Source organism: Anomaloglossus baeobatrachus, chromosome 4, assembly GCF_048569485.1.
Source record: "Anomaloglossus baeobatrachus isolate aAnoBae1 chromosome 4, aAnoBae1.hap1, whole genome shotgun sequence".
NCBI lineage: Eukaryota > Metazoa > Chordata > Amphibia > Anura > Aromobatidae > Anomaloglossus > Anomaloglossus baeobatrachus.
In genome coordinates this window covers 365,031,338-365,055,769 of record NC_134356.1, presented here as the reverse complement: position 1 = coordinate 365,055,769, position 24,432 = coordinate 365,031,338, and the positions used below count along the sequence as shown (strand labels likewise).

Here is a 24,432-nt window from a genome sequence, read left to right as displayed (position 1 = left end):
CCTCAGGGGGTCTCCAAATGCAACATAACGTCCGCAAATTATTCCAACCAATTTTGCTGTCAAATGGCGCTCCTTCTCTTCTGAACCCTGCAATGCACCCAAACAATTACTTTCCACCACATATCAGGTATCTGCGTACTCAGGAAAAATTGCACAATACGTTTTATGGTGCATTTTTTTCTGATACCCTTGTGAAAAAAAAAGCTACTTGGTTCAAGTAACAGTTTTGTGGTGAAGAAAAATATATATATTTTCACGGCTCAACGTTATTAACTTCTGTGAAGCCCCCGGGGATTCAAAAGGCTCACCAAACACCTAGATAAATTTATTGAGGGGTCTAGTTTCCAAAATGGGTTCACTTGTGGGGGAGCTCCATTGTTTAGGCACCTCAAGGGGTCTCCAAACCCGACATGGCATCCGCTAATGAGTCCAGCTAATTTTGCGTTCAAAAATTCAAATGGCGCTCCTTCCCTTCCGAGCTTTGCTGTGCGCCCAAACAATTTACCTCATATAGGGTATTGTCATACTCAGGAGAAAATGCACTATACATTTTATAGTGCATTTTTTCCTGATACCCTTGTGAAAAAAAGCTACCTGGTTGAAGCAACAGTTTTGTGGTAAAAAAACCTTTTTTTTCTTTTTGCGGCTCAACATTATAAACTTTTGTGAAGCCCCCAGGGGTTCAAAGTGCTCACCAAACATCTAGATAAATTCCTTGAGGGGTCTAGTTTCCAAAATGGGGTCACTTGTGGGGGAGCTCCATTGTTTAGGCACCTCAAGGGGTCTCCAAACCTGACATGGGTCCGCTAATGAATACAGCTAATTTTGCGTTCAAACAGCGAATGGTGATCCTTACCTTCCGAACTCTGCCATGTGCCCAAACAATTGATTTTTAGCAAATATGAGGTATCAGCGTACTCAGGAGAAATTGCACAATAAATTTTATGGTGCACTTTCTCATTTCTCCCTTGTGAAAATGTAAAGTTTTATGGCTAAAGTAACATTTTTCTGTAAAAAAGTAAAACTTTCATTTTTTCCTTCCACATGGCTTTGGTTCCTGTGAAGCACCTAAAGGGTTAATAAACTTCTTGGATGTGGTTTTGAGCAGTGTGAGGGGTGCAGTTTTTAGAATGGGGGTCACGTTTGGGTATTTTCTGTCCCTTAGGCCTCTCAAAGTCACTTCAAATGTGATGTGGTCCCTAAAAAAAATGGTTTTGTAAATTTTAATAAAAAATGGGAAATTGCTGATAAATTTGACCCCTTCTAACTTCCTAACGAACAAAAAAAATTTGTTTTGAAAATTGCGCTGGTGTAAAGTAGACATGTGGGAAATTTTATTTTGTAACTATTTTTTGTGTGACATATCTCTCAGATTTATAGGCATAAAATTTCAAAGTTTAAAAATTGCAAAATTTTCACCAAATTTCCGAAATTTTCACAAACGCAAAAAAGATCGGCCTAAATTTACCACTATCATGATGTGCAATACAGTGGAACCTCGCTTAACGAGTAACCCACTTAACGAGAATTTCGCTTAACACGCAAAGCTTTCTGTAAATTTGTAACTCTGTTTACAAGAAAGCTTTGCTGTACGAGCAAAATTCTCACCGCACACACTTCCAGTTCTGTACATCCACCGCGCTCTGACCCGCTCTTAGGGGTACTTTACACGCTGCGACATCGCTAGCAATTGCTAGCGATGTCGCGTGCGATAGCATCCGCCCCTGTCGTAACGATATGTGGTGATCGCTGCCGTAGCGAACATTATCGCTACGGCAGCGTCACACGCACATATCTGGTCAGCGTCGTCACTGTGACCACCGAACAATCCCTCCCTCAAGGGGGACGTGCGTTCGGAGTCATAGCGACGTCACTGCAGCGTCACTAAGCAGCCGGCCAATAGAAGCGGAGGGGCGGAGATGAGCGGGACGTAACATCCCGCCCACCTCCTTCCTTCCTCATTGCCTGTGGAGGCAAGTAAGGAGATGTTCGTCGTTCCTGCGGTGTCACACATAGCGATGTGTGATGCTGCAGGGACGACGAACAACATCGTACCGGTGGTTGCAGCGATATTAAGGAAATGAGCGACGTGTCAACGATCACCGTTTTTGAATGATTTTGTGCTAGTTGATCGTCGCTCATTTGTGTCACACGCTGCGATGTTGGAAACGGCGCCGGATGTGCGTCACTAACGACGTGACCCCGAAGATATATCGTTACCGATTTCGCAGCGTGTAAAGTACCCTTTACAGTCCACACAAACACACACAAGCACGCACAAAACACACACAAACACGCACAAATAAACACGCACGCACACACATACAGTATTATGCTCACCTTACCTTCCGTTCTGTCGCCGGCCTCATGGTTCTTGTAGGACTACAAGAGCCAGGAGGTCGACGATGGAACCGAAGGTAAGGTGAGCATAATATGTGTACCTTCCGTTTCATCGCCGGCCTCCTGGGTCCTGTAGTTCGCCGCTTCAGGATATGTATCCGCAACCAACACGACGAGGCAGGAACTTCGGCTGTCACCACTACTCAAAGGCAGCGCGCTGGCCAATCAGAGGCTAGCGGGTCCTGCCTTTGACGTCAGCGCTCTGGCAGCGGAAGTTCCGCCCTCGTCGCGATGGTAACCCGATACACAGCCCGTATCAGCGTACAGCAAGTCCCAGGAGACCGGCGATGGAACGGAAGGTAAGGTGAGCATAATGTGCGTGTGTGTGTGTGCTTGTGTGTGTGTGTTTGTGCGTGTTTGTGCATGTTTGTACGTGTTTGTGTGTGTTTGTGCGCGTGTGGAATAGCACAATAGGGGACCAGGATGGGACATTTAACAAGTTGTGGAACGAATTGTCTGCATTGCAATAATTTCCTATGGGAAATCTTGCTTTGCTGAACGAGTAACTTGGTTAACAAGCACACTCCCAGAATGGATTGTTCTCGTTAACCAAGGTTCCACTGTATGTCACAAATAAACAATGTCAGAATTGCCGGGATCCGTTGAAGCGTTCCAGAGTTATAACCTGTCAAAGTGACACTGGTCAGAATTGCAAAAAATGGCCGGTCATTAGGGTGTTTTAGTGGCCGGGGGTGAAGGGGTTAAAAACATTATTTGAGTTTATGTCGGACAACTCCTTTAACCACTTCATTAGATACCATAAAAAAATGCCAAAAATTGGCTTTTTTTCATCAAACCTGCGGAAAAAAAGTTGAATAAAACACAATCAAACTGTAAAATATAAATAAAAATGGTATCCATGAAAAGGTCCTCTCGTCACACTAAAAAATAAGCCACCTAACAATTTTGTCAGTGGAGAAATAAAAAAAAGGTAAATATGTCAGAATATAGCGATACAAAATCAATTTTTTTTTTAAATTGTTTTTATTGTGTGAAGATAGCAAATCATAAAAAAACAACACAAATGTGGTATCACTGTAATCATACTGACCAGAGGAATAAAGCCATATTATCATGTTTACCAAAAAGTTTTTTTTCTTTTTTTTATGTTCACAATTAGTGATAGGCGAACCCCCCGATGTTCGGGATCTGGAGCCTCGCCCAAACTTTTTGTAAAGTCCGTGTTCGGGATCGGAGATAACGCAAACTTGCGTCCGAACTCCGAGCTTGGACTTTACAGTTATAGGATGGGGTGGGGGAGGACTGTAAAATAAAGAATAAAGTTTATAATAAACATTGTCATTATACTTTACAGGTCCCGCACGCGTCCTGCAGACTCTGCTTCGATCATTAACTTCCGGGGGTATTCACTGCACTGCTCGTCACTCTTCAGCTGTTTTCGGCCGTGTTCGCGGTGACGTCAGGGTTCACTCGAGTCCATGGCTTATCCATGAACTCGATTGAGCTTTGACTATCAATGTCAGTGTCAGCCTACTTCTCGCTCTGTAGAAACGCTTGTCTGTACAGAGCGATGAGGCAGAGCTGATATTGCTCTCCCTGTGGACAACGTCGGACTAAGGATTTTTTTTTTATAAGAAAGATGGAGTCTCGAAATGTTTTTTTTTGTTTTATTTGTAATAAAAAAAAATTTAAATGTGTTGTGTTTTCTTTTTACTGTTTACTAGAAATTCATGGTGGCCATGTCTAATTTGGCATGACACCATTTATTTCGGGCTTAGTACCAGCTGAGAATACAAAGCTGGTATTAACACCTTTATTACCCAGCGTGCCACCTCCATCAGGGCAGGGTAAAGCGCCTGGAATTGGCGCTAAGAAACAATGCGCCATTTCCAGGGGTGGCTGTGGGATGCTTTTTTTAGCGTGGGTGCCTAGAATGCTTAGGCCTTTCCACGCTAAGAATCCCAGCCCCCAGCTGCCTTATTTTACCTGATTGTTTATCAAAATACGGCAGGAGCCCACACATTTTTTTTTTATTATTATTTTTTTAAATAATTTAAAAAAAATTAATAAGCTCCCCTGTATTTTGATTGCCAGCCAAGGTTAAGCCAGGCAGATGGGGGTGGCAGCCCGTAGCCGTCCGCTTTATCTAAAGTGAGATTCAAAAATACTAAATCATTTTTTTTATTTGTTTATTTTTACACTACTATATGTGTGAGGGACCCAACAGCCAATCACAGACGCTGTCACGCAGAATGGTCTGTGATTGGCTGTTGGAGTAACCTTGAATATTCCCATACATTCTAGATGGGCGGCACGGTGGCTCAGTGGTTAGCACTGCAGCCTTGCAGCGCTGGGGTCCTGGGTTCATATCCCACTAAGGACACCATCTGCAAGGAGTTTGTATGTTCTCCCCGTTTTTGCGTGGGTTTCCTCCGGGTACTCCGGTTTCCTCCCACACTCCAAAGACATACAGATAGGGACTCTAGATTGTGAGCCCCAATGGGGACAGTGTTGCAAATGTATGTAAAGCGCTGTGGAATTAATAGCGCTATATAAATGAATAAAATTATTATTATTATTATTATTATTATGCTAGAATGTATGGGCTGGTTTTAGGTTTCTCCAGCATCCAATCACAGACGCCCACTCTGTGACAGCGTCTGTGATTGTCTGTTATTTTAACAGAAAAATAAAACAACAATACAGAGAAAAAAAATATTTTATTGGACATAAAACAGAAGACATTTAGGACTCCATGTTTATTAACCAAAAAAACCTCTCCGACGTAGTCCAAAGGTGGACGAGCATCTTGAGCTCTGCTACATTTGTGCAAGAAGACAAACATAGGTCTGCTCACACAGACTCAGCTGAGAGCTGTCAGAGACTTCACCCGACTGCATATCCTAGGCCGGTCAGCTGTTCCCCCGGGTAACCACCACTGACTACAGGACCTTCCATGACGTCATAGCCACGTGACCAGTCTGTAACCCATGAGGTAATACAATATTCACACCAGACTGGTCACATGGGTATGACATCATGGAAGGTCCTGTAGTCAGTAGTGGTTACCTAGGAGCACAACAATGATCGGAACCGGAAGCAGAAGCATCCGGGAGACAGAGTCTGCAGGAGATGTCGCAGGACCTGTAAGTATAATGACAATGTTTATTATTAACTATATTTTTTTATTTTACAGCCCCACCCGCCCCACCACATAACTGTAAAGTCCAAGTTCGGACACAAGTTCGCGTTATCTTTGACCCCGAACATGAACTTTACAAAATGTTCAGGCGAATCTCCCGAACACGCACATCGGGGGTTCTCCCATCACTAGTAATGAGCAGTTTGGCTGTGAATCCCTAAGGCCCTGTGCGCACTAGAAAATTGAATTTTCTTAAGAAAATTCCGTAACCTCTGAAAGATTACCGCACCCGCGGTAAAAAAACGCAGCAAACCACACCCGAAAACCGGATACGGTTTTATAGCGATTTGCTGCCATTTTGCCGCGGTTTTTCCGTGGGTTGTTCCCTGCGCTTTTTGAACATTATCTATGGCAAAAACTGTAGGTACGCGGAAAAGAAGTGACATGCAATTCTTTTTGCTGCAGAAAACATGCAGCAAAACTTGGTGAAAAAAAACAGTGTGCGCACAGCATTATTTGTTTACCATATGTTTTGCTGGGGAGGGACTGCAGCAAGGTTATAAACATTTTCTGCAGCAAAACTTCGGCAAAACCGTGGTAAAAACCGCAGCGTGCGCACAGGGCCTTAGAGTGAGATAAACACTAGAAAAGAGTAAGGCGGGCTTTGCACACTACGACATCGCAGGTGCGATGTCGGTGGGGTCAAATCGAAAGTGACGCACATCCGGCGTCACTTGCGATGTCGTAGTGTGTAAATCCTAGATGATACGATGAACGAGCGCAAAATCGTCGTCATCGTATCATCGCTGCAGCCTCCGACATTTCCATAATGCCGGGGGAGCGACAGGTACGATGTAGTTCCTCGTTCCTGCGGCCGCACACATCGCTGTGTGTGAAGCCGCAGGAGCGAGGAACTTCACCTTACCTGCCTCCCGGCTGCAATGAGAAGGACGGAGGTGGGCGGGATGTTTACATCCTGCTCATCTCCGCCCCTCCACTTCAATTGGCCGCCTGCCGTGTGACGTCACTGTGACGCCGCACGACCCGCCCCATAAGGAAGGAGGCGGGTCGCCGGCCAGAGGGACGTCGCACGGCAGGTATGTGCGTGTAAAGCTGCCATAGCGATAATAATCGCTACGGCAGCTTTCACTAGATATCGCACGTGCGACGGGGGCGGGACTATCGCAGCAGCATCGGTAACACATTGTTACCGATGTTGCAACGTGCAAAGCCCGCCTAAGAGTCCTGGATGTGTGTGCCCATTTCACTGTACCTCTCTCTTCTATCTTCACTCTTCATAGTCGAAAATAGGCAGCTGCATTATATTTCATTGTGCTGGCAGTCTGTCCTGTCTTGACCAAGAAGAGTTTTAGCTGTTTTTCAAAGTGAATGAGGAGTACGGAAGGAGGTGATTTGGAAGTTGAAAAACAAACTTCTCTGATGAGAGCTACTATAAAAGTTTTCCTATATTTCATGAGTTTATATAAAACTTATTCAAACAATAGTGAACAAGTGTAATTCAAATAATTTTAATGAAATGTTCTTGGTTAAGCCATGTTATCAAATTAAAGTGTCACCCCACTGAAAGGTATTATTGTATCAAGCACATTTATACATACTCTTTGTTTCTGTCTTTCTTGTTTGAACATCATTCTGCTCCTATGGGAAAAATAATTTTTATTTTTCTTCAACTAAAAATGTACTGTAAAATATTACCATAATAAGCTGCAACATGTTTGGACATCAAGTAGAAATTTAACTAATGCTTTATAATTTTGTACAGAAATCATTTTTATAAAATCAATTGCAACCTGTGTATAAATGTGTTTTTTTTCCCACTATTAGGGTAGGTTCATTCATACGACCAATTACTCCACATCGGAGAAAAACGATCCGATAATTTGGTAGTCTCCAACTTTTTCCACAGACTACTTGGTCAAAGGAAAAAAAAAATCGGGCGATGTGCACAGCCCCATAGAATATGATAGGTATGAAGTGCTATTTGTGAAAACCACGGATGCATACAAGAAAAACGGTGGCATGCACAAGATCTTACGTCAAGTTCACTTGAGTATGAACAAAAATCTGTATTTTTATGTATTACTTCCATAAATCATTTGTTTTTAGGCATCAAAAGTTATTAAAATTTACAGAACGAAAAACAGTTTCATATTGTAACGCCCATGCCGGCGTCCTCGCATGTTCCTGCTCCCCTCCCCCGGCGGGCACATTGGCTTTCTCACCTGCGTGGGTATTCTGCTGCAGGGGTCCCATCCTCATTTCATGCTGCAGTCTCCCGGAGTGTCTGTGCACCTTGCAGAGCTCCAGTCTCTGCCCTTAGGGCGCGTCAGCGGCCACGCCTCTTTTATTAATGGGCCAGCGCCCTCCTAACCCGGAAGTGATCCCAGGTCAGCTGGGAAGCTGTAGGTACTTTAGGCACACTAGCCCTATGCGAAGTGCCTGGGCAATGAGTTTAGCAGAGAGAGGTAGAGACGGGTTTTTCATATGCCGCGCCAATGATCACCGATCAGAAAGGTATGATTAATGTATCTTTATTTTGCACAGGTCGACGCGTTTCTGGAGGCTCAGCTCCCTTCATCAGGACCGTCAGGCACAAGAAAACATCAAATCTACCGTAATAGTGACAGACACGATATATATACACCAATGATGACGTCAAACAACCGCCCCTTACTGAAAAAAACGGGCGGGAAAGGGTGCATTACAGCCCAATGTGACGCAATGCATGCATCTTTAAGAATAATGAATAAAATCCGATAAATTGTAACAGACAAGATTAAAGTACAAAATTGACAAACAATAAAATTAGTAAAATAGAAAAAAACAAACGTGTCTTCATGAATGTAAAAAATAATAAATATATATGTATAGATAACAGATAATGGAATGAGTCTAGAACTCACCTAACTACGTCCGCAACACCTGTCAAGTGAACCAGATTCAGGTAAGTGAGAGCATAAGACCTTGACACCAACAGCGCGTGTGGTGTTTCAAGACGTGAAACCAAGAGAAAAGAGAAGAAAGGCTTTTCAATCCATTGGTCTAAAGAAGGAATCCAGAGAGAAGTTCGGAAAAAGACCAGATTGTAAGTGCAAGAGGAAATCCAGAATACCGAAGAAAAGCTCACGACCCTATCATAGTAGAGAATGGTGAAGTAGGGCTTGCACGGCCGCGCCAGTGACCACTCTGAACATAGAGAGTTAATGTTCCTTTATTTCATCTTTAGGTCGACGCGTTTCTGGAGTCTCTGCTCCCTTCCTCAGGACACACAGGAAAAAAGTACATCAAATCTGCTAGACCATGAGGACTGCAGGATCTATATACATTCAGTCATGATGACGTCAGAACCCAACCTTTTTCAAAAAAATCGGCGGGAAAGACACATAAAAAAAAACAAAAAAACACACATAACAATAAAAATGACATGATACAAGAAAATGAGCAAGAAAAACAATTACATATGATAATATCACCATATTATTTCATGACATGACATAAAATAAAGGTTTGGAATAAAAAGATAAATAAATGTGTGGATTATTGTGTATTAGATAAAATCCGGGAATAAAAACCCTGCAACTTCAGTGCCGCTCTAAAGCGGTCTCGAACCCCTGGGAATATTTCCTCCTTTCTCAAAGAGGTGGCACATCAAAGGGAGAAAACCATGTCTCCACCCTAGGAGTCCTGAAAACACCCTTTGAAACCAAGTGTAGAAAGAAACACCTATAAATGTGTAGCTGTGTGGGAAGATACGTACAATTACTAGTGTTAACGTGACAATCCTGCGTAAGCATCTACGTGAAATCCCTAAGAAGGGGTGAAGAAAGTTCAGAGCGTGGGAAAAAAGAGAGTGCGCATGTCAGAAAAAGGTCCGGAGCTTGTTGAGACGAGGTGAAGAAAGTTCAAAGCGTGGGAAAAAAAGAGAGTGCGCATGTCAGAAACAAGGGGGTTCGGAGCAAGTCAGTCTTCCAAGCTCCATACAGAGAATAATCTGCCGGTTTCTGTAAAAAATTATTATTACAGACCCCGTAAAATAAAAACAGAAAAACAAAGGAGAATGTTGTGAAAAAAGGGGGGAATATATATGTATTAAAAACATATATATATCTAAAAACAATGTGTATAAATATGCAACTGACCAATGTGTATATAAGTAGATAAAAATCAGTATTTTTAGGGAAAAAAACTAGGAACATATAACCGAAAATTAATATACGTATAAAAAAGTTAATAATATGGGGTAAACTCTTTAAAAACGATATATGTACAGTTCAATATAATGTAATAAAAATGTGGTGATACTACGAGGCAGGAGGAGGGGGGGGTGGGGGAAATATTAATGCAGAAACACACCCCAAGGAGTTTTCAGGACTCCTAGGGTGGAGACATGGTTTTCTCCCTTTGATGTGCCACCTCTTTGAGAAAGGAGGAAATATTCCCAGGGGTTCGAGACCGCTTTAGAGCGGCACTGAAGTTGCAGGGCTTTTATTCCCGGATTTTATCTAATACACAATAATCCACACATTTATTTATCTTTTTATTCCAAACCTTTATTTTATGTCATGTCATGTCATGAAATAATATGGTGATATTATCATATGTAATTGTTTTTCTTGCTCATTTTCTTGTATCATGTCATTTTTATTGTTATGTGTGTTTTTTTGATGTGTCTTTCCCGCCGATTTTTTTGAAAAAGGTTGGGTTCTGACGTCATCATGACTGAATGTATATAGATCCTGCAGTCCTCATGGTCTAGCAGATTTGATGTACTTTTTTCCTGTGTGTCCTGAGGAAGGGAGCAGAGACTCCAGAAACGCGTCGACCTAAAGATGAAATAAAGGAACATTAACTCTCTATGTTCAGAGTGGTCACTGGCGCGGCCGTGCAAGCCCTACTTCACCATTCTCTGTTATCAGCCAATTTGGGTGCTGCTGCCTTTGGCCGTTATTTGTTGCCTGCATAGTAGTTGTGACTCTCACAACTCTCTGGGTGAGTAATATTCATTATTTCACCCCACATATTACTCGGATAAGACCCTATTGCGCTTCTTTTTTCCACAGTTTCTTTATGACCCTATCATAGTAGAAGAGTTCAAAGGAGTTCATGAGCATGGGAAAAAACAGAACAGCGCCTGTGCAGGGAACAGATACTGAGCCAGCGGGGTGAAGTGAGTTCAGGACCGTGGGAAAAAGCAAGATAGCGCATGCGTTAGTCACAGAAAATGAACGAGAGTTCAGAGTAAGACAGAGTAGATCGCATGCCTATTTGTAGTAGAAATACTGGCATATGTGTAAGGAAGTGTGCAAAAAAAGAAATAATACAGAAACAGCCATAAAAGCAGAAACAATCAAAGTGAAAAACATGACACTAAAAAGTATGTGCATTGTATTAGTACCCTTATGTGTAAAAGAGAACTGCAAATGGACCAGTGTCCGTAGAACTCTTATATCCAGATCCGAACACCCATAATAGTGTATCCAGACAACAGGAGTGTTAAGGAGATAATACCACCACTATAGAGCAGTGGATTCAGAAAATCGGGATAAATAATATAAGAGCGTAACACAAAAGAAGTGGGTGACAAAAAAACAAAGAGAGCGTGCAGCCTCAAGGAAAGGACTATATAAAAGTAATGAAAACAAGAGTGTCTCAATGAGTGCAGATACAAAGAAAAGTATAGACGTGTAAGGTAAAAATGACGGGGAGATTATCCAGACAGCACTCAAAACATGAATAAATTACATCTGAAATTAAAAGTATAAAATGTAAACCTGGCAATTAGACAACAATAAATAGACTATAGACTTGCTGCTGCCATGATCAGGATTTTCATGCTTTTACAGTAGTTGTGACTTTCACAACTCCATCTGGTGAGTAGTACTGCTCATTGATCGCACCCTATATATATTGGGGTAAGACCCTATTGCGCTTTTTTTCCACAGCTTCTTCACCTGTGGGCAATGAGTTTAGTCATTGCTAGTTTGCTAGTGTTCAGGTCCCCTAGCCATGTGCTGCTCTTCTGCTGTGCTAGACACTGCTTATACCTCTCTGTATTGTAGAGTGCCGTTCCCACTACCTGCTGCTGCGAGCCACCACATCGGCCTCCTTCCACGATACCTGTTGCCACGAGGTATCGTCTCCAGCTGCTGCCATCCTTCCATGCATACATCCCGGATGGAACCTCTACACCGTCTGCTGCCATCTATCTACCCGTCCACTCATCCATCCATCCCGGACGGAATCTCTACACCAGCTGCTGACACAACTCTATACCAGAGACTGTCACTCCCGTACCCCTGGGACCACCCAATGCAACACTAGTCATACCGAATGACACTCGGATCCTACCTGCAGCGTAACACCTCCACCATCAGGAGCTCTGGAGAAAACCAGGTTCGGGTCCGTAGTCAAGCCCCTCTGGGTTTTCTGTGGCTCCACTAAAATCCTTGCTCACCTGGCAAGCCTAACACATATGTTAGATTGTAATAAATCTATTGACTCATATGGGATCAGATTTTTTGGGGATACCTGTAAATTAATGCGAGCAAGTCTCATCCGAAATATGGAAGAGACAAGGGCATGCTGCATTTTTGTCACTTGGACATTTGGTCCATGTAAAAAAACATGTAATCTGAACAGCTAACATTGGTTCGAGTGCTGTCAGTTTTTTTTGCTCAGATGGAAAATATGGTTAGGTGAATGGAGCCTTACAATAGGAATTAGTAATAGTAATTACAAATATTTAGAGTGTAGATCTTTCCAAAACAAATTTACAGGTAGAGTGGAATGTCAATTTAGCAGGTCATTTAACTTATGTGCATACTGAATTTTTAATTAAAAACGCTCTAAAATATGCTTCAAAGACTCTTTCTATTTAATTGTATTGTAAAATGGCTTGCTGTTCATATGTTCAGTATTTTGAGTGTTGTTTTATATTCAGTAGTGATGGGCGGACGCGGACTGTTAAAGTCTGGATCAGCATGGCTTCAAAAGAACCCAAGCACCGAGTTCTCTGGCAACTCGGGTAATATAAAAAAAATTAAGGAAAAATAAAAGGGGAAAGCAGGGGCGCTATACTTACCAAGTCTCCCGTGCGGTGGTAATGCTACTTCTGGGGCCGCTCATTATCCTTCATACATATTCACTGCTTCACTCGCCCACCGGTAGTCCCGGCATCTCTGATTGGTTGCAGTTAGACAGCGCCCCCACCCTGAGTGGCAGCGTGTCTGACTGCTTTCAATCAGAGGTGCTGTGTGTGTCTATATTGTTGTAAAAATAAATAATAAATAACTACAGGCTGCAGTCCCCAGCCATGCGCTTATCTTGGTTGTGTATCAAAATAAGAGGGACCGCATGTGGCTTTTTAATTTAAATTATTTAAATAAATACCAGCCATGATAAAACCGATAACTTGTGGCTTGTATTCTCAGGCTGGGGAGACCCATGCTTATTGCCCCCCCTGCCTAAAAATAGCAGCCTGCAGCCACCGAGGATTGTCACATCCATTAGATGCGACAATCCCAGTACTTTACCTGGCTCATTTCGATTTCCCTGGTGCGGTGACAATCGGGGTAATAAGGGACTAATGACAGCTCACAGCTGCCACTAAGCCCTAGATTAGTAATGGCAGGCATCTATGAGAACCCTCATTACTAATCTGTAAATGAAAAGAAATAAACACAAATACCAAAGAAATCCTTTATATGAAATAAAATACAAAAAACACCCACTTTCACCACTTTATTAACTCCAAACACCCAGTTCCAACGTAATCCATACAAGGGTCACGGCGATTCCAGCTCTGATACACTACTGAAGACACAGTGCATGGGAAGAGAAAATGACCGCCCGCTGTGGGCGTTAGGCTGAGCCGCAGCAATGGGTGGTGACGTCACTCAGGTTATTTGTGTTCACAGCTGGAGGTTTCCAGGGTCTTCCACTTGAGACCGCAGGTAACCTGACCTCAGGTGACCTCATTGAACTAAGTGACCTCACCTCAGAGTTCATAGACCTGCATCTCCTGGCAGAAAACCATAGGTTTGGTGCTGAAATTTCTACACCATATTCCTGCATACCTCTTGGCAAAAAATGCATCAAAACACCATGGCAGGAGATATAGATTTGGTGCATCTTTGACCAAAAATGCACAAATAGAGTTTTGACGCCATTTCCGTGTGGTTTTCTGCCAGGAGTTGCCAATTTGGTGCTGAAATGTCTGCACCTGATTTCAGCATAACATTTGCAAAAACTGGCAGGAAACCCACTTAGAAACTGTGTCAAAACTGTTTTTGTGCATTTTTTTTTACAGATTTGCTGCTAAAATTTTTACATCATATTCCTGCGACAAATCTACACCTCACAGTAAAAACCGCATAAAAAACGCATTATAACGCATGCAGTTTTGATGCGTTTTTTTGCCAGGAGGTGTAGTTTGGGTGCATGATTATGGTGTAAAAGAAGGGAATTTTGTTACTTACCGTAAATTCCTTTTCTTCTAGCTCTTATTGGGAGACCCAGACGATTGACGATTGGGGTATAGCTACTGCCCTCTGGAGGCCACACAAAGCACTACATTAAAAGTGCAAGGCCCCTCCCCCTCTGGCTATACCCCCCCCGTGGTATCACGGGTTCTCCAGTTTTAGTGCCAAAGCAAGAAGGAGGAAGCCAATAACTGGTTTAAACAAATTAACTCCGAATAACATCGGAGAACTGAAAAACCGTTCAACATGAACAACATGTGTACCCGCAAACAACAAAAAAACATCCCGAAGGACAACAGGGCGGGTGCTGGGTCTCCCAATAAGAGCTAGAAGAAAAGGAATTTACGGTAAGTAACAAAATTCCCTTCTTCTTCAGCGCTCTATTGGGAGACCCAGACGATTGGGACGTCCAAAAGCTGTCCCTGGGTGGGTAAAGAAATACCTCATGTTAGAGCTGCAAAACAGCCCTCCCCTACGGGGGTGTCACTGCCGCCTGCAGGACTCTTCTACCTAAGCTGGCATCCGCCGAAGCATAGGTATGCACCTGATAATGCTTGGTGAAAGTGTGCAGACTGGACCAGGTAGCTGCCTGGCACACCTGTTGAGCCGAAGCCTGGTGACGTAATGCCCAGGACGCACCCACGGCTCTGGTTGAGTGGGCTTTTAGCCCTGAAGGAACCGGAAGCCCCGCAGAACGGTAGGCCTCTAGAATTGGTTCTTTGATCCATCGAGCCAGGGTGGCTTTAGAAGCCTGCAACCCCTTGCGCGGACCAGCGACAAGGACGAAAAGTGCATCGGCACGGCGTATGGGCGCCGTGCGGGAAATGTAGATTCTGAGTGCTCTCACCAGATCTAGCAAACGTAAGTCCTTTTCATACCGGTGAACCGGATGAGGACAAAAAGAAGGCAAGGAAATATCCTGATTAAGATGAAAAGAGGATACGACCTTAGGGAGAAACTCCGGAATGGGGCGCAGCACAACCTTGTCCTGGTGGAACACCAGGAAGGGAGCCTTGGATGACAGAGCTGCCAGCTCAGACACTCGCCGAAGCGATGTGATCGCAACAAGAAACGCCACTTTCTGCGACAGCCGAGAAAAGGAAACTTCCTTCAGAGGCTCGAAGGGCGGCTTCTGGAGAGCAACTAGTACCCTGTTCAGATCCCATGGATCTAACGGTCGCTTGTACGGGGGCACAATATGACAGACCCCCTGCAGGAACGTGCGCACCTTAGACAGACGTGCTAGACGCTTCTGAAAAAACACGGATAGTGCCGAAACTTGCCCTTTAAGGGAGCTGAGCGACAAGCCCTTTTCTAACCCCGATTGCAGGAAGGAAAGAAACTTGGGTAATGCAAATGGCCAGGGAGACACTCCCTGAGCCGAGCACCAGGATAAGAAAATCTTCCACGTTCTGTGGTAGATCTTAGCAGAATTCGACTTTCTAGCTTGTCTCATTGTGGCAACGACTCCTTGAGATAATCCTGCAGATGTAATGGCTGCCGGCGTGCCGGCGTCCTAGGCCCAAAAAGCCGGGGACTAAATTTATAACCGCCGCCGCCGTAAAAGCGCGGACGGCGGATCCCCGGCGCACCACAAGTCACAGCAGCGCCGCCCGGTCCAGAGGGGGTCGGCGCTGCGTTCCCATACACAAAAAATCCCCCAGTAATCTGTAGGGACACCAACTCCACGTTGCGGTCCCCGGCGCACTACAACACCCAGCCAGCCCGGAGTGTGTCTGTGCCTGCCGGGGACACAGAGTACCTGTATGATGCAGGGCCTGTCCCTGATCGTACTCCTGCTCCGTCTCCATCAGGTTCTAATGGGTCTGTGGATGGAGCCCGGCGTCAGAGCTGAGAGGCCGGCAGGATCCCACTTCCACAGAGCCCTACCAGGGGATGTGGAAGGAAAACAGCATGTCAGGCTCCAGCCCTGTACCAGCAATAGGTACCTCAACCTTACAACACCATCCAGGGGTGAGAAGGGAGCATGCTGGGGACACTATATGTGTCCTCTTTTCTTCCATCCGAAATAGTCAGCAGCTACTGCTGACTAAAATCTGTGGAGCTATGCATGGAATGTCTGACCTCCTTCGCACACAAAGCTAAAACTGGAGAACCCGTGATACCACGGGGGGGGTATAGCCAGAGGGGGAGGGGCCTTGCACTTTTAATGTAGTGCTTTGTGTGGCCTCCAGAGGGCAGTAGCTATACCCCAATCGTCAATCGTCTGGGTCTCCCAATAGAGCGCTGAAGAAATGTCAGCACTAAATCTACATCTCTGGGGAAAAAAAATGCACAAAAATGGTTTTGACGCCGTTTCAGTAGCCTGTAGCCGTATGCTTTATCATGGCTGGGTATCATAATATGGGGGGACCCAACGACAATATTTTTAATTTATTTTTACACCAATCTAGAGGCAGACAGTGTGTGTGATTGAAAGCAGTCAGACACGCTGTCTGACTGCAACCAATCAGAGACGAGGGGACTGCCGATGGGCGGGGGAAGCAATGCATATGCAAGACGATAATGAGCAGCCCCGGAAGTAGAGTGAGTAGCCCTGGAAGCAGTGTACAGCCCAGCAAAAACTGGTGGATTTTGTCTCCATTTTCCAAGACTCAAAACGTTTTCATTTCTCAGTTGATGAGGCCATGCGATTACTTATTTTTTACTGGGCGAGACAATGTTTTCATTCAAACCATTTTTGTATAGATATGATGTTTTGGTCGTTTGTTACAGAATTTTTTGTGGTATTGCAGAGACCAAAAAAAAACGTAATTTTGGTGGTCTTTAATTTTTTGTGTTTACCGATCGTATTATTTTTATATTTTGATAGGACTTTTCTGAATGCAGGGATACCATTTGCATTTTCTTAATTTTTTAGTATTTTAATGGGGCAAAAGAGGGGTGATTTGATCTTTTTTTTTTCATAATTTAAAAAATATATATATTTTTTACTATTCTTATTAGTCCCCTAGGGGGCTATAACCTGCCATCAGTTGATTTCGTTTGCTATATACAGCAGTGCTATAGCATGGCTGTATATAGCAGAAATCACAGTCTCCATTTGAAGCCCGCAGGGTCTCAAAGGAGTGCTGCTATGACAAGCTGGAGATCTTCAGCAGACCCACTGCTATCATTGCAACCCATAGGCAACACGTTGTAACACGGCTTCGATGATAGGTGCTTAAAATGGCGCCCCCATGCTGGCGAGTGTTAAATCCCCCTGTCAAAAGTTTGACAGCAGGATTTAAAGTGAGCGACCATACCTGTGATGCTACACATTCATTAGCATGCCCACAGGGGTGTTCTTACATGCTTAGGGGGCTAACTAGCCAAGGGAAGTAACGCCCCTACGACTAGTCACTGGCCTCATTAGTATATTATAAGAAAATTTTAGAAATACTTTTTCTACAGATCTCTTTATCTATGCTGCTAGATACAGGGATGGTTAGGCAGGGATTAGCAATATGCATCAAGAAATGCTTGTGGTTCTGGATGCATCTGTTAGAGGCAGGTCCTAGCTGTAAAGGGTACTTTACACACTGCGATATTGGTACCGATATCGCCAGCGTGTATACCCACCCCCATCGGTTGTGCAACACGGGCAAATCTCTGCCCGTGTCGCACAACATCGCCCGGACCCATCACACTACTTACCTTCCCTGCGACGTCGCTGTGACCGGCGAACCGCCTTCTTTCTAAGGGGGTGGTTCGTTCAGCGTCACAGCAGCGTCACTGAACCGCGGCCCAATAGAAGCGGAGGGGCGGAGATGAGCGGGACGAACATCCCGCCCACCTCCTTCCTTCCGCATTGTGGCCGGGAGGCAGGTAAGAGAAGGTTCCTCGTTCCTGCGGTGTCACACGGAGCGATGTGTGTTGCCGCAGGAAAGAGGAACAACTTCGTTACTGCTGCAGTAACGATATTTAAGAATGGACCCCCATGTCACCGATGAGCGATTTTGCACGTTTTTGCGACGATGCAAAATCGCTCATAGGTGTCACACGCAACAACATCGCTAAAGCGACCGGATGTGCGTCACAAATTCCGTGACCCCAACGAGATCACTTGAGCGATGTCGTAGCGTGTAAAGCCCGCTTTACAAACAGCCATTACCTGCAGAGTATGGAGCGACCTCAACCAAGACTAGAGTTTGTCTAGTACTTACCGTATATACTGACGATCTAACCTTAGGCTGGATGTTTTTTTTACCTGCGTTTTTGAGTTAAAAAAAAAAATGGACATGTCAGTTCTTTCCTGCGTTTTTCTGCGTTTTCCCCCCATACAATGCATTGGAAAAACGCAGCAAAACGCAGAGATCAAAAACGCAGCAAAACGCAGCCAAAAACGCACCAAATCGCGGCAAAAACGCATGCGTTTTTTCGACGCAGGTGCGTTTTTAGCAGCCAAAAACGCACAAAAACGCAGCGTCAAAAAGACGCAGTGTGCGAACCTAGCCTAAAAGTGAGAGACTCGTAGAAAAACAGGACCGGTGGGTCCCTGTTATCTTTTTTGTTTTTTTTAAACCGATTCCGGTCTGGAATCCGATCACTGTATAAAGCCCGCTTTACACGCTGCGATGTATCTTACAATGTGTCGGCGGGGTCACGTCGTAAGTGACGCACATCCGGCATCGTAAGGTACATTGCAGTGTGTAACAGCTACGTGCGATTGAGATTGAACGGTAAACCATTCATCGCACGCACGTCGTTAATTTCTCATGAATTGAACGTCAGATTGTTTATCGTACCCGGGATAGCACACATCTCAGTGTGTGACACCCCGGGAACGATGAACAGATCTTACCTGCGTCCTGCAGCTCCCGGCCGGTAATGCGGAAGGAAGGAGGTGGGAGGGATGTTTACGTTCCGCTCAGTACCGCCCCTACGCTTCTATTTGCCGGCTGCCGCGTGACGTCGCTGTGACGCCGAACGTCCCTCCCACTCCAGGAAGTGGACGTTCGCCGCCCACATCGAGGTCGTATGGCCGGGTAAGTATGTGTGACGGGTTACTCGTATGTGCGGCACATTCAACAAATTGAACGTGCCGCACATACGATGGGGGCGGTTACGATCGCATATGATATCGTATGCTGGATCGTAAGGTGTAAAGCAGGCTTAAGTCTATGGGGATCAGAAACTGGAAATTAAAAATGTTGGTAGAAGGGATAGGGTTATGGGAGCGTGCGTGGTGTACTTACCGAAGATCTGTCATGGCGGTATGCTGTTTCCAGGTAGCGCATTCACTTCCGGAGCAGCTAATTAACTTTCATAGAATAAGCACTGCTTTCCCCGCCCACCGGCGCCTGTGATTGGTTGCAGTTAGACGCGCCCCCACACTGAGGGTCAGCGTGTCAGCTGACTGCTTACAATCACAGCTCGTCTATGTCGTAGGCCGGAGTCACACTGGTGTATGGCATGGGATGCAACAGCATCAAATGCGATATGCTAATGACTATTGACTCAGGATCTGCTGCGAGCGTGAGCTGAGCGTCACATGACTGTCGTCCGATCATGCGATTGGATCACAGCTGCGGAGGAGAGGGAGGGATTAATCTCCTTATCTCCTCCATTGTCAGCCGGTGCATATATCGCACTGCACTTGGATAACATCTGAGTGCAGACCGACATTTCTCTCGCACCCATAGACTTGTAAGGGTGCGAGTAATAGGAGACTCGCAGACAATCGCAGCATGCTGTGAATTTTTTCCTCAGTCCAAGTAGGGCTGAGGAAAAACTCACAGATGTGAGCTGCAGCATTGTCTTACATGGGGCCGAGTGCAATGCCAGATTTTCTCACATTGCACTCGGGTGAGTCATACGTCAGTGTGACTCTACCCCTACAGGAAAAATAAATAAATTAAAAAAGTTGGAGTAGGGTCTCCCCATATTATCATACCCAGCACAGATAAAGCCCACGGCTACAGACTCTAGCCCCCAGTCCTGAGCTTTTCTTGGCTGTTTTTCAAAAGAAGAGGAACCTCATGTGGTGCTTTTTTTTTTTTTTGATACCCAGCCAAGATAAAGCCCGACAGCTGGGGGCTGGTATTCTCAGATCGAGGAGTGCCACGGTTATTGCCCCCCCAGCCTAAAAATAGCAAACTGCAGCTGTCCGAGATTGTCACATGCATTAGATGCGCTTTACGCAGCTCTTCCCGATTGCGCTGGTGCGGTGGCCATCGGGGTAATGAGGAGTTAATAACAGTGCACAACTGTCATCAAGCTCAGAATTAGTTATGGGTAGGGATCTATGAGACCTCACCATCACTAATCCTATAAGTAAGAACAAATTAATACAAAAACAGAGAAAAAAATAATTTATTTGGAATAAAATACTAAAAGCACCCTTTCACCACTTTATTAACCCCATAAACACCTCTGGAGGTCCGACATAATCCACAAGAGGTCCCATGGTGATTCAGCTCTACTACATCTCATTCACGGCGAGCAGCCATAGAGCATGACTGCCCGCTGTGCAAACAATGACTGAGCCGCGATGATGTCACTCAGGTTATTTCCAGTCACAGATGGGAGCCATCAGCATCATCGCTCATTGCGCCTTAGTCTCTGTCTGCAGTCACAGCAGGCAGTCATGTTCTACGTCTGAGCGCTGTCACTGTGATGTAGCAGAGCTAAATCACCGTGGGACCTTGTGTGGATTACATCTGACCTTCAGGGGTGTTTATGGGGTAAATAAAGTGGTGAAAGAGGGTGTTTTTTGTATTTCCAAATAAAGGATTTTTTGTGTGTTTGTGTTTAATTACTTTCACTTACAGATTAGTGATGGGGTGTCTCACAGACATCTCCCATCACTAATCTAGGGTTTAGTAGATCTAGGGTTTAGTAGAAGCTGTGGGCTGTTATTAATCCCTGCTACTACCCTGATTGCCACCGCACCAGGGTAATGGGAAGAGGCGGGTAAAGCGCCGAGCTTGTCGCATCTAATAGATGTGATAATCTTGGGAGGCTGCAGGTTGCTATTTTTAGGCTGTGGGGTGGTCCAATAAGCATGGTCCTGCCCAGCCTGGGAATAGCAGCCCCCAGCTGTCTTGCTTTATCTTGGCTAGGTATCAAAATTGGGGGGAGCGCACGTCCTTTTTTAAAATTATTTATTTAAATAATTTTTTTAAAAAAACCCGTATGCGGCTCCTCTAATTTTGATACACAGCTAAGATGAGCGCCTAGCTGGAGGCTGCAGGCTGCAGCCATGGGCTTTATCTGTGCTAGGTATCATAATACGGGGGGACAGGACACCAATAGTTTTAGTTATTTTTATACCATGATACTGACCCGCACACAGCGCCTGTGAGTGGTTGCAGTCAAACGCTGTCACACAGGTTGGGGGCACGTCTGACTACAACCAATCCCAGACGCCAGCACGGCCAGTGGGCGGGGAATGCAGTGCATATGCAATGAGCGATAATAAGCAGCACAGGAAGTGAATGCGTGAAATGGAAGCAGTTTGCCGCCATGATGGAGCCTCAGCAAGTATGAAGCACTAGCTTCATTCTTATTTTCTTTATTTTTCATTTATTTTATTTTTTTTATTTCTCGAGTGTCGGATTTGGATCAAACATCCGGATTCCTGGGCACCTTTGAGACCACGAGAATCCCAACTTTTACAGTCCGGGTCCGCTCAGCCCTATTTATTTAGTATTCTTCCATCACTGCATGTGAGTGGCCTGATTATATGAATTAGATTATATGTATCTATACATGCTGTGGGGCTGCTTGTATGGTTGTATCCCTATTTTAAATGTTTTTAATTGTGTGGTGTTTTGAAATCAATAGATATGTTTTTTGTAATCAAATTTTTATTGTCTGGTGGGCACGTTCTATGCGTATGAGCTTTTCGCTCATTTTCTAAAAGCCAAATATCTCCATCTTTTTGTGAGTAGTGTATGTCAATATACAAAAATAATTGTTACAGAAAGCAGAATAAAATTTAAAATGTATTTTTTATTGGTCCTTTGGAATCAAAAAAATATATAAAACACGTGTGTTTCATTTATTCTCCCAACGATATCAGAAAACACCCAAAAAATAAAGCGCCATACATCACGAAAAAAAATCTACTTGAATACCCAAAGAAGCTATTCTTTTACAGCTGCCTAAATTGCAGGTACGAAAAAAAAGCAGAAAATGTTCTTCAGCAGAAAAAGGGGTAAAGCTATGTGCACACACATTTGGTATTTGGTACAGAAATGTTCTGCATCTTCTGGTAGAAAAACTCATCAAAAATGTGGTGCGTTTTTGTCATGCGTTTTTCAGAATGAAATCAGTAGGTGGAAGGGCTAAAAAACACAGGCAAAAATGCACCAACAATTCACATGCTACAGATTATTTTCTGCACCAAATCTGCAAGGAAAAAATAAGCAACATGTGCATAAAACTACAGAATTCTCATTGACTTTGCTGGCATAAGGATAGGCACGCAGATTTGAGACACATCTGTACCAAAAAACACCTAAACGTAGTGTGTGTACATGGCCTAAATGACCTGATCTTGAACTAGTTAAAGTACGGAAAAGTGCAGAGACAGCATTTTTTGGATTTTGTAAAAAAAAAAGAAAAGCGGATTGGAATGGATATGTATACAAATATGTCTAAGGCTGCATGCCCACGATCAGAGTTCATAGTGTTTTGGACACAGCATGTTTTTGCTGAAACACTACATTGTACAGTACAAGCTCAGTGGATGGGAATTATAGAAATCACATGCCCAATATGCTTGTTTTTGTAAAGTGTAATGCAGCACGGCTTCCTGAGCCTCAAGCATGTCAATTTATTGCTGCGGAGTCGGGTGGTCTCTCTAGGGAGAACAGAGAGAAAGACCGCAGCTGCCCGAACCCTGATTGTGGGCACAGCCGAAGTGGTCTCCTGCAGAGAACACTCACGGCCCAGCAGAACAGGACACGCTGCATCCTGGAAGCAGCGTGTCCTGATGGTGTGCAGATACCCTAAAGGTACATGCCGCAGCTGCCCGTGCAAACAATCAGGGTTCAGGCAGCTGCGATCTTTCGCTGTGTTCTCCCTATGGAGACACTTACAACTCCGCAGCAAAGAATTGACGTTTGAGGCTCGGAAAGTCGAGCTGCAGGTCACTTTGCTGCGGGCCGCACGTGCACAGTGGGCATGGGATTTCTATAATTCCCATCCACTGTGCTTGTACTGTACAACGCAGAGTTTTGGATGCCCCGAAAACACCCTGCGTCCAAAACACTGCCAACACTGATCGTGGGCACGCACCATAAGGCTATGTGCGCACTAGAAAAGTGATTTTTCTCAAGAAAATTTCTTGAGAAACTTCTGGGAGTTGAAGATTACCGCACCTGCGGTAAAAAAAACGCACCAAATCCGTGGGAAAAACGCATGCTTTTTTGCCGCAGATTTGCCGCGGTTTTGCCGCGATTTTTCCGCAGGTTGCTCCCTGCGTTTTTTTTATGCTGTAACTGCAATAAATAATATAGATAATAGATAGATAATCGATAGACAGATAATGGATATGGGGAAAGATGAATAGATAGATAGATGAGAAAGACCTATATAATGTCCCACCCCCCTGCATTTTCTAAGCTGGCACCCTTTAGTGACATTTCATGTGGCACTAAAGGGTGCTTAGCCTTGTATTTAACCATAAAATAAATAATTAAAAAAAAAACATGAGGTCCCCCCATCTTTTGTAGCCATCTAGGGTAAAGCAGACAGCTGCAGCCTGCAAATGACAGCTGGCAGCTTCACCTTGGCTGGTAATCCAAAACAGAGGGCACCCCACGCTGCTATTAACCCCTTAACGACCCTTGACGTACTGGGTACGTCATGGTGACATGGTGCTAAACGACCCATGACGTACCCAGTACGTCATGGCGAAATCGCGGTCCCGGAGCCCCGGGGAGTGAAATTTGTTTAAATAAACAGTAGATTCGGGAAGGAGGGGACCTCTGCCTGACCTCAGGAGGGGTGGTGCCTCCTCCCCGAACCTACAGAGGCTGTGATTGGCTGACGAACGCCGCTCAGCCAATTACAGTCACTGTAATGTTCCAGCCATTGAAAATGGCTGGAACATTGAAATCCAGCCCTGATCAGTGCTGCTGTAGCACTGGCTATTGGCTGGAGCTGGGTGATCGGTGCTTCACCCGCCCCCAGCTCTGATTGGAGAGACCGGTCTTGTGACCGATCTCTCCAATCACCGTGGATCTGGTGCCGGTGAACTGTGTCCATCCCTGAAAGCCGAGGAGAGCGGTCTCTGCGAGTGCCCATCGGTAAGTTGCTGCCCCCGCCGCCCGCCCCTGTCCCCGATCGCCCTGCCAGCCCCGCCACTGTCTCCTATCGCCCCGCGAGTGCAGCTAATTTTGCACTCAAAAATTCAAATGGCGCTCCTTGCCTTCCGAGTCCTGCCGTGTGCCCAAACATTTGATTTCCACCATATAT

General features: G+C 44.8%; 1 protein-coding gene across 1 annotated transcript in view; it reads right to left on the bottom strand.

Annotated features, from left to right (window-relative positions):
* The window catches only part of REDIC1 (regulator of DNA class I crossover intermediates 1), a 139,807-nt gene that overhangs the window by 111,376 nt on the left and 3,999 nt on the right, over positions 1-24,432 (bottom strand). Inside the window, exon 2 of the mRNA XM_075342558.1 lies at positions 7,123-7,162. Coding sequence (XP_075198673.1) covers positions 7,123-7,162 — 40 coding nt within the window. The remainder of the gene's footprint in view (positions 1-7,122; positions 7,163-24,432) is intronic.